This window comes from Rosa rugosa, chromosome 4 (genome assembly GCF_958449725.1).
Source record: "Rosa rugosa chromosome 4, drRosRugo1.1, whole genome shotgun sequence".
Lineage (NCBI taxonomy): Eukaryota > Viridiplantae > Streptophyta > Magnoliopsida > Rosales > Rosaceae > Rosa > Rosa rugosa.
Window position 1 is genome coordinate 28635985 of NC_084823.1, and position 15794 is coordinate 28651778.

At 40.7% G+C, this 15794-nt stretch overlaps 2 protein-coding genes across 2 annotated transcripts; both read left to right on the forward strand.

Moving 5' to 3' along the window:
* The first annotated feature begins 8448 nt into the window (after positions 1–8448).
* LOC133743731 (uncharacterized) lies at positions 8449–11828 on the forward strand. Its single transcript, XM_062171760.1, has 9 exons — positions 8449–8986; positions 9265–9492; positions 9589–9710; positions 9885–9945; positions 10212–10352; positions 10585–10692; positions 10867–11095; positions 11184–11435; positions 11525–11828. The coding sequence occupies exons 1-9, from the start codon at positions 8843–8845 to the stop codon at positions 11608–11610; spliced, it is 1371 nt and encodes a 456-aa protein (XP_062027744.1). The 5' UTR covers positions 8449–8842; the 3' UTR covers positions 11611–11828.
* A 923-nt stretch (positions 11829–12751) lies between these two features.
* On the forward strand, positions 12752–15434 carry LOC133742385 (protein CURVATURE THYLAKOID 1C, chloroplastic). Its single transcript, XM_062170042.1, has 6 exons — positions 12752–12922; positions 13811–13905; positions 14334–14420; positions 14801–14863; positions 14993–15030; positions 15208–15434. The coding sequence occupies exons 1-6, from the start codon at positions 12820–12822 to the stop codon at positions 15260–15262; spliced, it is 441 nt and encodes a 146-aa protein (XP_062026026.1). The 5' UTR covers positions 12752–12819; the 3' UTR covers positions 15263–15434.
* The last annotated feature ends 360 nt before the right edge of the window (positions 15435–15794 follow it).

A 15794-nucleotide genomic window follows, 5' to 3' on the forward strand; every position in this document is an offset into this window, starting at 1 on the left:
AAAACTAGAAACGAAAAAATTAACAGAAAATTAAAAGCAAAGAAAGAAAGAAGCTAGCATCACCATGTTTGGCTAACCTCTAGAAGACCACGGGGGAGGCCATCTATGCTTCATTCCAAGCTCTGATGTATCAAAATTTGTAGGGTAAAAATCCCTCCTGTGAGAGCTTGTAGGAAAAGAACAAAGATACTTCTCGTCGAAGAATTGGAAGCAATTTGGCTCGTAGGAGGAGTAATCTTGCCCCCCCAAGTATCTTTGTTGGCATAGAATTAGCCACAGATTGGTCATTATAGACAACCACTTGTTGGTTTGAATTCTCATGATCAAGAGCCTCAAAAACAACAATTAGGTCGCCTAGATCATATTTAATCACCGCTTGGCTATTAGAATTTTTAAGAAATTCATTTTGGTGATCAACAGAATGAACATGGGCTCCATCTTGCCCCCCATGCATCTGATCAGTAGCCACGTATTTGGCTTGATCAGTGGAGAAATCAGATATTTGTTCAGCGACAATTGTATTGTCAGAAGAACAATCTTGTTGATGACCTTTTCCATGCACAGCCTCTGTGTAAGGCTGTGACTCACCAGTGAGACCCTTAGGTTGATTGCCACCTATAGGCAAGTTAGTCTCATAAACGACCTCTTCTCGAGCGTTCTGCTCAATTTCTAGGTCCCAATCGCGAAACCTCTGCTTTGTTTTTGCGATCAAAATGGCCATGTCCCTGGCTTGCTTTTCTTTATTCCTCTCGATGTTGGCCATGATGATCGCGAACTGTTCATCAATGCTTGCCCCCTCTGGGATGGGAATAGGCATAAACTCATCATTAATGGCAGTATCGCCAGTGGTGGCAACATTGACCATCTATTTACTTTAGGAATTTCTTTTGGTAAAGATTTTCCCCTAGCATCTCAATGATGGCGAACAAATGCAAAAAGACTCTAGTGTAGTCCCACTGGGCGTGCCAAAATGTTTGTTTTGAAGCCCGGTGGTTGAATGTCTTCAAGCAAAGAAAAAAAATTCTAACCTTGTCCCACTGGGCGTGCCAAAATGTTTGTTTTGAAGGCCGGTGGTTGAATGTGCTTCAAGAGAAAAACTTCTACAGTAGGTCCCACTGGGCGTGCCAAAATGTTTGGCTCCAATTTTGCTGCAGCTGGTCAACAGTCTCTTTTCTTGCGCGGGCGTGCTAGCACCGTTCGGGTGCGGTCGTCGGGGGTGTCCCTTGACCTGACTTCTATCAAGAAATTGTGGACGAGGAGAGCACCAACCTCGTCGTGGGATTCTTTGTGCCTCGTGGTGAGGACTTTGCTGAAGTTTCTTCTTGTTAACACAATCGATACTCAATATTGTAGATCGAGCAGAGCGACATCACCGGGAAATGTTGTAATCTTGCTAAAGCGTGACTTTAGCTTGGCTGGGTTGCTAGGGCGTTACCCTTGCTTGGCTGGTTCTGTAACCGTTGTGGTCGCGGCACTACCGTCGGCTCCCGAGGAGACTAGGACCGAAGCACGTTGACAGAGGGTTTGGTGGCACTGAAAGTCGGCTTCTGAGAAGACTAGGACTAGGAGTGTGATCACCGCTAAGAGAAAGAGAAGGAGAGGAGTTGCTCTTAGAGAGGTTTGCTCTAGAGAGAACTTAGATCATCTTAGAGATGTTGTTGTTGTATGTGAATGTGTGTATTGTGTTTCAATGTAACCTCTATTTATAGGCTACCATGCCAACTACTTTGGCATTAAACAAATGAAAGTGGAGCACTAATTGGAGATAAGGGAGGTGGAGGTGTAGGTGGAGCACTAATAGGAATGATGAATTTGGGAGATAAGGGAGGTGGAGATGGAGGTGGAGCACTAATAGGAATGATGAATTTGGGAGATAAGGAAGCACTTTCGGCTCCTTTATTCCTTCATGTATATCTCCATCAGAAATTCAGATTCTGGCCATGATGTCTTCATAAAAAATGTTCCACTATGAATCTAGATCATGCTGACCAAATTTCAGAGCTTTCTTCCATGTGGTTGGGCCGAAAATGCTGCTGGACCTCTTACAGGTCCAGTTTTCCAGTTTTGCTTCTGTAGAAAATTGGGCTGATTGTTTGAAGGCCTTCCACTCAAAAAAAGCTCTTGCACTCTTCATAAGAAATGATCCTTGGGCTGTCTAGAATGGATCTGGAAAGTTTCAGCACATTTCGATTTCATTTGGTTAGTCTGCCACCCCTCCTTCCTTGTCTAGCTCGGTTTTTCCTAGCCGAAGTAGGAAAATATGCTAAAGTTGACTTGTCATACTTCCATAGTAGGCTTTATTTAGCCTCTAAATATATATTTCGAGCTTGTCGACAATATATAGCTTGAGCCACTGCCATTGGCTCAATTTCTCCAAGACACGCCTTGTCAGGCCAAAATGTTCATTTTGGGTCCAAACAGGTACTGCTGGTGGTAGTATAAGCGTCTTGCCTAGCGGTTTTGAAGCGTTACTTCTGTGCTAGTCTTGCATAGGCATAATTAGCGTCAGTGCGTTGTCAACCATGGATTTGTTATGAGCAAACGCTTTATACCCTTTCGGGTGGGCCCCTGCTAGGCCCCCGAGGGAGTCCCCCAGTCCCCGGCTAAGATAGACCTCGTTTGGCCAGTATATTGTTTATTGAGGGGAGCTGAGCTGAGCAGAGGGTGTTGGGTAGCGAACCCAATCTTTGATACCCTAGTGGAGGGGGTCAACATGCCTGATCAGGGCTGTCGAAGACTGTGTTGACGTGTCCCCTTACTTGTCCCGGAGGAGCATAGCTTGACTGTAACGCCGCGTGGCGGTCGTTGTTAGTATGAGGCGTTGCCTCGGGAACCGCCATGGCGGAAGTCCCTCCGCTGATAGTAAGCGGTAAGAAGTGCCGTGGGGACCTTCTTTCTTGCGAGATGGAGAAGTTCCGCTAGTGGTGTTGCGCTTAGCGCTGTCTCACTTGCAAGATGAAAATGAGAAGTTCCGCTAGCGGTGTTGCGCTTAGCGGAGACTGTCTCACTTGCAAGATGAAAAGGAGAAGTTCCGCTAGCGGTGTTGCGCTTAGTGGAGACTGTCTCACTTGCAAGATGAAAAGGAGAAGTTCCACTAGCGGTGTTGCGCTTATCGCAGACTGTCTCACTTGCAAGATGAAAAGGAGAAATTCCGTTAGCGGTGTTGCGCTTAGCGGAGACTGTCACTTGCAAGATGAAAAGGAGAAGTTCCACTAGCGCTGTTGCGCTTAGCGGAGACTGTCTGACCTGCTGATTGGCATGCCTGCTTTTTTGACGGTTACTTCGGATAGACGCTTCATCTGACAGCTCCCGACACGTGGCTGTCATGCATTGGGTTGGCGTGCGGGTGTACGCCTTCTTATCACGCCCGTCTCTTCACCATAAATGCGAGTAAATATTGTTTTTGTAACCGAGGCGACGCCTCGATTAATCCGGAGAGTGGGTGCGATCGTGGGGCACGTGTACGGTTCTCGTGTGATGTCATTTTTTTAGCAGATGGCCTGGATCTGATTGATGTTGACATAAAAGAAAGGGAAACCCCAGGGGGTTTTGACACTTTATGCACTTTAAACCAACATCGTCGTCTTCAAGCTTTTGCTCTGAGAGTTGAGGAGAAGGTTCTGCAGATCGTGTGAGGGTGTTAATCTTGGAAGACAGAAAGGCTTCTCGAAGCTAAGACAAGCATCTTCAAGCGTCCATACTTCCCATATTTGAGGTTGGTGATCTGAGCCTGGCCTATTTGATTGCTTGTTGTTTCTGTCGATGTTATGCTTTTTGGATGTGTTTTCGCCACTGATAATGTGTCTTTGGGGTGTTAGAAAAACTTGTGGGTTTAGGCGTTTCTGGTAGAGGTCTGATGTTTGGTACTATGCTAGATGGTCGAATCTGGGTTTCGAGGGGTAGACGTGATTTCTGGGTTTTTTCGGTGATTTCTGGGTTTGACTGCTCTTGGTGTTCTTGGACTGAATCTGACATAGGGCTAGTTTAGATCCTCCTGAAATTGACTAATTTGGGTTTTAGGGGTTTGTGATGGCTAGCATCGTAGAGATCTCGAGCAGTGAGGATTCCGGGTCTGACGTGTCAATCAGCGTTGCAGATAGGATTTTTATTGATTCGTTGCATACGTCTGCCCCTGCAGGAACCTCACTGCCGGAACCGCTAGACATCGAACCACTTCTAACTATACCCTGGGAAGTCGCTATGGCTAGTGCCGAGCGCGCCGGAACTTCAAGGGCGAGGGAGGAAACCGCCGATTGTGAGCAACGTGAGGAAAGGCTAGCTAGTAACAGTGCCGCTAGCGGTTCTGCTGGCGGGGAAGATGTCGGCGGGGGAGAAGTAGAATCAGTGTGGGTCCTCAGTGACGGTACCCCTGTTGACGAGGCGGGGGGTCCGATGACTGTGTCTGCCGTTAACCGGCTGAAGCGGGTGTTTTGCCTTCCTGGCGTGGTGAAGTTTCCACAGACGGCACCAATGTTAATGTCTAAGATTCAGCGGTAGCTAAACCTCGGTTAACGCTGGTTCGGGGGGCGAACCGCTACTTGTGATATTCTTGTTGTCCCCGCTATCTATCAAATAAAATACAAAGGGCGTCAGAGGGAGACCGCGGTTGGCGGTCTTCTCTTCTCTGATGCCTAAGTTAGTCAATGTATTTATGTTGACAGGATAACAGTAGGTAAGTAGTAAATGCGTAATTAATGAGGAGAGAGGAGTGGACCTTTTATTGGTGGGGAAGAGGCTGACCTCTTCCTTGCTTTCGATGTGGGACTGACATGCTTCAGTTCCCAGCTTCTGATGCTTCAGCGAGGCGACCTTGGCGTGGCGTGTGGCTGCGCGTCAGCGGTGATCTGGGGGTGAGCCGGGGCTCCGGTGATAGCCTATTTGGTTGTGTTTCCATAAGTCACACCATTGATGATTGTCGGTACCGCTGGCGGTAGTATGAGCGTGGCTCATTATAGCTAATTATGCTTGGCAATTGCTCATGTAAGTACAGGAAGCTGCCATTGAATTGGGGTCGGTGGTGCTTGGGGCGGTGAACAAGGAACAATTGATGCGAACCGGAGATGAGACTGAGAGGGGCTTTACCACAGAGAGGAACGACAGTGAGCTTTGCATAGCGGACCAGGCAGTTTAAGAAACAAGAAAAAGGCCAAACGTACGAAAATTGGGGAAAATGCCGTGGAGAGTTTTGGGTTATAAAACTAATAAGCATTTCCACATCACCTCACCACTGCCGCACGTTGCTACCTCCACTTCTGGTCCACTAAACAAGTGTTTAGTTTTGTGCATCATTCCCTAGTGTTGATGTATCAATCGATGGTTCTAGTTCTATGCAAAAGTACGTCAGTATTTATCAGATTCGATAAGTGACCAACTTTGAGAGAGTCGATAGACAGAGAGATGGGTGGAGTAGATCTTGATAAACCTGTAAAACAAAAGAAATAGTTAGGGAGGTTAATTAGTGTGTATCGGTTAAAGATCCTATGATGCTAAAATTACTTGAGTAATGAATTTGAGAGCAAAAGTTTTTTTTTTTTTTTTTTGGTCTGAAAAGACTGTATTTAAATATGAAACCCTCTAGGGTTACAATATCAAATAGCAGGGCAATTGATGCATTTCTAATAACCGTATTGGTCCAAGAGAAACTATCAAAGGACCTATGGCCTACATTTACAATTGCATCTGCAATAAAATTTACTTCCCTAAAGACATGCTTGAAGGAGATACTCAGAGATAGGGGCAAACATGGTAGCAATCTTCTAAATGTCTTGGACAATTTTCACTATCATCCATGGTGGTTGGATAATACCCCTTATCGCATCAATAACAAGTTTTGAGTCGCCTTTAACCTATAGTTTCGAAGAGCGTTGTTGTTGTGCACTGACGAGGCTATTTCGTAGAGCTGTTGATTCTGCTACCGGAACTATGGTACTCCCAAATCCTTTTGCAGTTGCATAAAGCGGTTTACCGGAAGTATCCCTCATGATGAAGGCTCTTGCCGCAGAGTTTCTCTGTCCAGATCCATTAAAGTTATTTTTGACATAATTTCTTGGAGGAGGTTGCCACAGAATAGTGGCCGGATGGTTTTGCATAGTCTTCCCCCCATTTGGATATAGCGTTTCTTTGATATCATTAAGAATATCAGCTAAGGTTGCTAAACTGCATTTGGGAAGCTAATAGCTCCTCTAAAGAAAGTTTCATTTATGGCTTTCCAAATTTGCCAACAAATTATTAGCATCTTAGCAAACTTCTCACTATCATATGGTTGATTAACAATCAGCTTCTGAAAGACCTTTAAATAGCCTTCCTCCCAGTCAATTAGGACCTAAACTTGAGCTAGTCTCCAAACTTCACTAGTAAATTCACAATAGCCAAACAAATGATTAGCAGTTTCATGATCATTATCACAAAGCGGACAAGAATTATCATCAATGTAACCAAACATGGAAAGTCGATCTATTGTTTTCAATCTACCTCTCAACAAAAGCCAACCAAAAAAATTTAATTTTCGGATGAATATTAGAGCTTACTTAGAAGCTCGATATTGTTGGGTTTCTACATATTATCAAGCTGCAGCGAAGTTGCAAACTTAAATGTAAATTGACCATTGGAAGAAAATCCCCAACAAAATTCGTCTTCCTCATCTGTGTAAGGGATAGGGATACCAGTAATCTGGTTGACAATATTATGGTCTAGATAGTTTAAAAGTTTGGTTCTATTCCAAACATCATTAACAATATAACCAGCTACTGTTTCATTTAGATCAATTCTATCTTTCAGGTGATAGGGAATAATATCAAAAAGAGGATACTCAAAAACCCAGTTAAATGTCCAGAAGTTTATTGACTTACAATTGCCAACAATCCATCTCATACCTTTAAGTATGAATTGTCTTGCATCCAAGAATCCTTTCCAAGCAAGTGAATTCGATTGCTTCTTCTTAACTTGAAAGAAAGAGACATTTCTAAGATATTTCCTTCTTACAATTTGAGACCACCAATTGTCATGGTCTGTGATTATTTTCCAAGCCAATTTTGCAATGGCTGCATTGTTAAAGAAGGCATTAGGCCTAATACCAAGTCCCCCATACTTTTGCATCCGCAAAAGTACAGGGGGACTTGGTATTCGCTCTGTCACCAGCATGGAAGTCTTAGGACTTGGTATTAGATAATCATACGTGATTTAGGAAATATTCCACCTATTTATAGAGAATAAGCTTAAAGGAATATTAGGTCTTTCACTGGCATGGAAGTCTTAGGATTAGAACATGTCACTATTTACATGGGGTGTACTCTCTGATACGTCTAGTTGTTCCTGTGGAAATAAGAAATTGGTTGCTAGCCTGTCATGGGTAGGCTTGGCAATATATGGCATGTTATTATCCCAAATGAACTTGGTAGTCAAGAATATCCTTGCCAATGTGAGTAAGCAAGACAAGGTTGTACAATCAGCGTGCTCCTACTCAATTAGGCTAGGAGAGTTGAGTATCGTGGGTACCAATAGGGCTTACTCCTCAACGAGGTGTTCAACTAACTAACTCGATTTAGGAGAAGGAGCATGTGAGCGATTTTGTACCAAATTAAGGACATTTGCAAGGTCGAAGCTAAACAAATGCCTATGCCATTTACTACGTGGCCAATGAAACTTCACGAGGTTTCGACATATCATCAGTAAGCCCACATCTTTGTCTAGCTAGCATAAGGATTGCCCACATACGAACCTTACTTTCGACGCTGACGAACAATATTGGCCCTTTCTTGCGCTAATACTGTCCACGAAACTCCTTGACTTGTGAAAACACATGTCGCCCCTTTCTCACGTTATATGCCCGCCTTCTTGGCTCTAAAGGGTGCCTGGAAAAAGCTCATTTATTGCTCAAAGAAGGCCAGCACTAGGGGTGGTGGAGAGTTAGACACTAGGTCTTCTCCTATAGACCATATCTAGCAGATTCTCACCCATTAATATGTATAAGGAGTCATAATGGACCACAACTAATTCATATGAACTCTGAATGACATGCCATTAAGTGCATTGAACTCGTTTCGACCTTCTCGGTAGTTCTCGTGTTTTAAGTCTTCCCAAATTCCAAGCCGAAATACCTCCAACCTGGAAGCTACAAAATTATACTTATTTACTACAATACCACTTATCCCTCATTTATTTCGAGACTCGCCATTTGGTCCAATGCTCGCTCCTCATGATCATCTCCTTCATGAAGTGTCACAATAACACTACTCTTCAGTACGGCTCGTGACACATGGCAACATGTGATTACTTATTTCGTAACACTTCAGCCAATTATCAGTAAAAAAAAAAAAAAAAATAGTATAATAGTTCAGACTTATAACCTCATCCGACAAGGTGGAAACTGGAATTTCCTTCCTTTCTTTCCTGAATGAAAGTGATCACTAGTTTGGGTACATGTGCACGAGGACGACCCAGAGAGGGAACATTGAAGTAGTGGTGGTCTACCTCCATAAACTATATACCAGGCGCTTTAAATATGCAATGCCTTTCCCCTTTCTGCTTTTTACTTCAATAAAAACGAGAAAACCATTTCATTTCTCAATCTAATTTAAATTTCTGGTTTTCCTTTTGGAAAGTCGTTTCGCCCCCAAGCATTTAACCCCAGAAAATCAGCTTCCCTTTACAATTTTTCCTTTTTCTGTCTAAAAAAATCAAAACTTTTCCTTCAGAGATTCTGGATTAAAGTGTGATCATTTAGAAATGGAAAGAATCATCATATGAAACCCAGAAGCCCATAGCTGCTGGCTTCTTGTTATATAAAGAAAACTAAACAAACACAATTGAAAATAATTGGGAATTGAGAGAGAGAGAGAGAGAAATGGGGTTGGGCTTGAAGTGGTGCTGGTGGTGGTTGACGGTGACGGCGGTTGGAGTAGGAGTGGTGGTTACTTCTGAGACTAAGCATGACAATCTGGTCAGTCGTATTGCTTTTGGATCATGTGCCAACCAATCTGCTCCTCAGGTTTGCACTCTCTGCACTTTCACACCCAGCCCCCCCTTTTTTTTTTTGGGTTTTTTTTCTGCCTTTGGATATATATCAGTGTTAAATTGTTTGATATTCATATATTCCTAAGAAGTTGGCCAAATGCCAAAAAAGCAATTTGGGCACAAAGAAAACAACATAGATAGAGATGAGCCCACTTCCACTGACAATCTGCTGTTTGCTAAATTTGAGTCCTAGTGTATTCCCACTTACACAGATTGTTCATGTAATGACTTAAAGCTTGTGCTTTTGTACAGCCCATATGGGATGCAATCATAAAGTTTGATCCCCAAGTTTTCATTTGGCTGGGTGATAACATTTATGGAGACATCAGGTTGCCTAATAAGCTTTTTGGGAGGAAAAGAAATATTGGTCCATGGAAGAATACTGAAAGGTTTGTTCCTGCTAGCGAGCAGGAAATGAAATCCAAGTATGAGGAAGCCAAGTCTAATCCTGGTTATTCTCGTCTTCGACTGAAGACTAAGGTGTTTTATTCTTGATTCTGTGACTTGATAGTTTTTGTTATTGCTCATCCACATTCTTTTCATGTAATTTATCTTCACTCAATGTCAACCGTGTAGGTCATAGGCACATGGGATGACCATGATTATGGATTAAACGATGCAGGAAAAGAATTTGCTGGGAAAGTAACCAATCAAAGGCTTATGCTTGATTTCTTAGATGAGCCTCAAGATAGTCCACGGTGAGGGACTGTTCACCCTTATATAGTGGTATTATGGACTTGTTGATATCCAAAGATATTGGTGTTGAATTCCCTTGCTTTCTATGAACATCATTTACTGTGTTGGAGGGCAATGTTATGATAATGCCCAATTCTTTCTGATCATAATGAATGGCTACTGTGGTTTCATTGTAGGCGCAAACAAGCTGGTGTATATGCATCTTATACATTTGGCCCCACAGGTAGACAAATCAAGGTATCAAATTGACAGGCTTTTTACTTTTTTGGCCAGACAGGTTTTTACTTATATCTCTACATAGTGTTTTATCATAGAATCAAAATGAGCTTTCCCTGCATAGTCTTCAGCATGCCATTTGAGGAAAGCTATTCTATTGAGCATAATATTCATTTAGCATGGTATTCTCAATAGGGTACATTTCTGCAACTGCAATCATGTCTAAGCAAACAAATGTTTGGGTAAAGATCCAGTTTATACTAATTCTGGGCAATAAACTTCCTCAGGTTATCCTATTAGATACTAGATACCACCGAGATCCTCTACGTAGTGACAGAACTATTTTGGGGAGTTCACAGTGGACTTGGTTAGAGAAAGAGCTGTATGGTTCACCAACAGCCGTTACTATTATTGGGTCATCTGTACAGGTAAATTATAAACTTATGCCTTATCAGGTATTGTGCTTGAATATTTGCAGGGTTTCTTTACTGTCCTGTTAGCTATGTAATTATTCAAAAAAAACATGTGCCCATTCCCCAATGGCTTGATAGTCAAGTTCTTTTGCATTTGTCAATTTATGCCTTCATTATCTCTTAAGTTTTGTTATTTATCCAAACTTGGAGCAATTGTTTTTTTTTTTTTTTTTTTATTACAATTCAGGTCATATCAAATCTCTCAGCAACAACCGGGCCGTTTTTCTACATGGAATCATGGGGACGTTTTCCAAAAGAGAGAGATCGATTATTTAAACTGCTGGCAGATAGTAAGGTGGTATATATGTCCATGATGTCAGTTTAACCTCTTTTAGTAGCAATTTCATATTATACAACCAATGGATGCATGAAGTGTGGCATGTTGTTGTTTACTTTTACTACTTGCTAGCCCTTTCTCTGGGGTGAGAGCTATCAGCTCCAGTTTTTACAAATCTTGTTCCTTGTGCAGAGGGGTGGAGTGTTTTTCATTAGTGGAGATGTTCATTTTGGAGAAATTACAAGATATGATTGTGCCACTGGATATCCATTGTATGATGTAACTGCAAGCGGAATCACCCAAGCAGTTGAAAAGGTAGTTCCAACGCCGCTGCATTTCTTAGTGAGATTTCTGGCATGGTTTACTCCTGCCACCTTGAGAGTAATGGATGGAAACTGCAGACGCAAGTCATGCACATATGGTATGCATGTCATCTTAAACTTGACTTGTGTAGAGTTCTGTAGTGAAAAAATGTATAGTTTCTGAGTTTCCAGATGTTATTTCTTCAGGCATGCCTAATTTTGGAGCAATCGAGATAGACTGGTATGCAACTCCTGTGACATTGAAAATTCAAGTGAGGGATACGGATGGCGATCCTGTGGTAGGTGTAACTGCACCATTATCGGAATTGCAAGCAAGAAATTTCAACTATGTGACTAGCAATAAAGCAGGAAAGCACCAAAGGCACTGCCATCTTGAAATCAATCAACCAGGGATTGTCAGATATCGCTTGGCTATTTTAGCTTATTGTTCTCTATCCGGTATGTTTGTCTACACTATCAGCTCTCTGTTAAATGCATCTTGTATAGTTAAATCTGCTGATTGTCATAATTTACATCCAATGTTGCAGTATTGGTCCTCGCTATGATGGGTGTGATTTGGCTTGCTACATTATGTTGCTGTCGATGTTCCCGCCGCAAGAAAAAGCGCGAGTGACTGATTGATTGATGGATGATGGTACTTTTGTTTGTTCGCTGCAGAGACTTTCATCAGGGAAAGCCAGTTCTGACTTGCTAATATCTAGAACTGTATTTACCAAATAGCAAGTGCATTATGTCAGATGTTCTAGTTCTGATTAACAAATTGTAGTGAATTTTTGATAGACTATTGGAGACCTCAAGTAGTAGTGAACTTATATTAGGATCTGCGTGAAAGTTCTGCGAGCCATTATTCGCCATCAGCTGCATCTCATCACCACCACTAGTTCACAATGGTTATTTTCAGAGCCTCATCTTTTACACGATGAATGTTTCTGCATCCAGACCAACGGCAAAACCAGAAATCATAATAGGGGCTAAATCTATCAGGGATAAGATTCTTCTTTATCTAAATTGACTAAAATCTATGTAGAATAGGGCTGATTAATTATCAGTAAAATTGGTAAAATTATCTGGTAAACTTCTTTGTTTTATCAAAGGAAAATACCTTATTTTAGGGAGAATAGTCACTTTGGTCACTCAACTATGACTCATTCGACACTTTGGTCACTCAAGTTTCAAATATATCACTTTGGTCACTCAAGTATTACACTGTCATTCACAAAAGTCACTTTGTTGTGAGAAAAAATGCCCCTTGGGTGACTTTTGTGAATGACAGTGTAATACTTGAGTGACCAAAGTGATATATTTGAAACTTGAGTGACCAAAGTGTCGAATGAGTCATAGTTGAGTGACCATTTGTGGAATTCTCTCCTTATTTTAATCTGAATGTTATTTTCTTGGGTTCATTATCTACGTTTTATCAGAATAAAGCAAAACAGCGGTAAGTAATCCGAATATAGTTCTTTCTTTGAGATTTGCCACAAAATGTAACTTATCAAATTTAAGATTTTTATCTAAACTCGCTAAAAAGTTAAAAACTTATGAAAATTGATACTTTTGTAATGGTTCGTCACACATAATTTTACAAATGAATGCCATTTTTAATGGATAAGGGTAGTGCTCAAGATTTTGGATAGAAACTTAACTGTTCTGGCCAATAAGGAAAATCTAGTTTGATTATGACATATTAATGAGATTTAAAAAAAAAAAAAAAAAAAAAAACGTAAATTGTGTGGTGCATAAAAACATAAAAGGCTAGAGTATTGACTAGACGACCATCTTTTTCTCTTCTCCGGCTCTCTTGCTCCTCCAAATTTTGAACTACATGGCTTCTATTATTGCAAGCTTGCCTCCCCCATTGTTGGCCCAAAGTAGAAGAAACACCTTACTCACAGCTCTCCCAAAGCTACCAGTGTGTTCCTTTAAAGGTGAGCTGGCAGCTGTTCTGGGTTTTTCCTCTTTTGGGTCGCATACATTTCTCTCTGTAAACAACATTTATTCCTATTCTATCTATGTTTGTTTGCTTGTGTTAGAAAGATTAGTTGGTTTGATGAGTTGGAGGTAGAAATGTATTGGAATTGCATGTTCAAGAGTATTTCTTTGTGTAACTTTGAGTCAAGTTTGAAGTTGAAGCTCAGCTAATTGGGACAAATAGGTCAAGATACCTCTGTTCTTTCGTTAAATTATCTAGAGTTCAGTTCTTAGGTGAACCAAGTTAATGAAATACATGTACCTAGACATATGTAGGTCTTTGTGAAAACTGTAATGTAATCCACAGAAAAAGGTTTCAGACAAAATTTCTGTAAGATCTTTGTATGGCACAATGCCCGTATATCTTCAATTCCACTGTTTTTTTAGTTCTTCAAATTTGAACATAGTAAATTAGTAATGTGTTTAAGGATTGTGGGTTCTCAGCATTTATCTATTTTCAAGGTACTTACCAGGAGGGAAAATTTATTTAATTATGGTATTTGGCCATATGATTCAAACGGATTGAAAGAAAAACAACTGTGAGGGTATATGGTTCCGGAAAACTCAGTCAAAGTAGTTTAAGGAATATCAGATATCAATTTGTGGTACTAGTAACAGAAGCAAGTATAATGGTCTTTGCCAACTGATAGACTTGAAAATCTGTTTCGAATTCGTGGATGTAAGCAGTTGAATCCAGAATACCAAGTCTAAGCGTTATTCAAATGTTTTGAAGGTGGATGATTATGGGTCCAAATGCAATCTGACATGGCTTTTTTTTGTTTTATTCCATGCATTGATGCATTCCTCTCTCAATCTCATATTTGTGCATTACTTCTACATTACAGAGCGACAGAACCGTGTTGCTGTCGTGGTGAGGGCTACTAGTGAAAGCTCCGAGTCCTCTACCTCACTCAGTATAGTTAAGTCTGTTCAGAATGCTGTAAGCTCTCTCCTCCTTCCCTTTATCCTTTTGGTAATCAAACTTATCCATATGACGGATAACAATTATTTGGTATATGAAAGTTGTCATATGTCTGGGTTAGCATGTATGTGCATGCAACTTTCATTCCATTGTTCCCTTTAGTAGTTCTTAGTGTTGTACAAAGTTCATAACCCTTCCTCCTTTTGTAAAACACAAGAGTGAGTGCTTGTTTCCTACTTATGAGATATTTGGCTGTGATAAATTCAGCTAAACAATTAAAAAATTTATTGTTCTCTAAGTTTTGGTCAGTTCATTTGCTTTTCACCTCAAATATCAGTTCTTCATTCCATATAAATGAAAATTAATTTGATTTTGGGTCCATGTGTCTTATTTTTGTTTTGTTTTGTTTTGTTTTTTTGTTTTTACCTGGATTGGACTAAAAACAGTGGGATAATTCTGAGGATCGAATAGCTCTTGTTGGCTTGGGATTTGCAGCTGTTGTGGCTCTTTGGGCATCAGCAAATCTGATTACGGTAATTTATTGACTTCTTTCATCTACGTAGTTCTTGAAACAATGTGTTTACTGAAAATACACAATTTGTAACTGTAGACTAGAGTTGAGGGTAATAGCTTCATATGAGGTTTATATTCATCTCTCCTCAGTAAGGCTATGAAATTGAAATTTAAAAAAAAAAAAATTCAATTTTCAGTGCCTTGCGGTGGAGTTGAGGAAAAAAAAAATTCAAACTTTTCCCACCCTTAATTCCTCCTACATATGAAAGATCTTTAGCAGATCCTTTTAACTACGCCATGCATACACTGTTTATGTGAGCGAACTGGCCTTCAGTTAAAAAATAGTTCTAACGGTTTAATGCTCCTCACCCTGTCGCTGATCCTCCATTTATGTGAATAGGCAATTGACAAGTTGCCGCTTCTCCCAAGTGTGCTAGAATTTGTTGGAATACTCTACTCTTCGGTAAGTATGTGACATATGTGTTGCAACCATAGGCAAGTTTCACGTTGTGCACATGTAATCTTTATTTACCCTGTTTACACTTTTCTCTTGTTCTGTTCAAAGATTAACTTGCCTCTGTATTTGTTTCAGTGGTTCATATATCGTTATCTCTTATTCAAACCTGATCGGTAAGAGAAAGTCTGCTTAGTTACACTTTTCTTTTGCTTTAAGTTATGCAGATTACTTTAAGCAGCAGCCTCCTGTAGTGCAGCCAAATATCTATGTATACAATACAAGTAGCAGATATGTAGTAGAATTTCTTCTAGTTAGCTAGGAGCTCACTTGGATTTCTTCCTTGTCCACAGGGAAGAGCTTTTTCAAATCGCCAACAAATCAATATCAAATATCTTGGGCCAGTGATTGAGGGTGCAAGTCCAGATATAAAGATGTTCTTTTGGAGGAAGGGGTGACACGAACAAGTTACAACAATTTGTATTGCAGTGGCAGTGAAAACATGACCACAATGTATATTTGGTGCAAGCCTTTTGTTATCCTATCTGTATTCTATATTCTATTGAGCTTGTTGTCTTTAGTGTTGGTTTTTATCCGCTTTAGTTTTGCTGTTTTGGGCTCTTCGCTTATGTTGTTCTGTTGAGCTTGGTGTGTTTGAATGTTAGATGTCTTGTAGAGTGCCATCTCTTTTAGGAAAAAAGAGTCTACCACAGTCCAAGGACAAACTACATGCACCGATGATTACCTAGCTAGAAAGCAACTGTAAGCAAGCCAAACATGGCTCTAACAAAGTCATTACAAGCAAACTCTGAACAGCGCTAAAGTTACAATGAAATGCAAAAGCTAAATAAATTAGATGAAGCACACAGGCCTCATAAACAGTTACCAGTCCTTTTAGGGACTGGCTTCCAAAGCAGGTGTTCTCACATCAAGCAGAACA

What these genes read in the sequence shown, in the direction of transcription:
- LOC133743731 (XM_062171760.1), top strand. Translation starts at nt 8,843, where the DNA reads ATGGGGTTGGGCTTGAAGTGGTGCTGGTGGTGGTTGACGGTGACGGCG. An exon ending in CCACAGGTAGACAAATCAAG is followed by an intron (nt 9,946 to 10,211) that starts GTATCAAATTGA and finishes AAACTTCCTCAG; the next exon opens with GTTATCCTATTAGATACTAG. An exon ending in AACTGCTGGCAGATAGTAAG is followed by an intron (nt 10,693 to 10,866) that starts GTGGTATATATG and finishes TTCCTTGTGCAG; the next exon opens with AGGGGTGGAGTGTTTTTCAT.
- LOC133742385 (XM_062170042.1), top strand. Translation starts at nt 12,820, where the DNA reads ATGGCTTCTATTATTGCAAGCTTGCCTCCCCCATTGTTGGCCCAAAGT. An exon ending in TTGGAATACTCTACTCTTCG is followed by an intron (nt 14,864 to 14,992) that starts GTAAGTATGTGA and finishes TATTTGTTTCAG; the next exon opens with TGGTTCATATATCGTTATCT. An exon ending in CTCTTATTCAAACCTGATCG is followed by an intron (nt 15,031 to 15,207) that starts GTAAGAGAAAGT and finishes CCTTGTCCACAG; the next exon opens with GGAAGAGCTTTTTCAAATCG.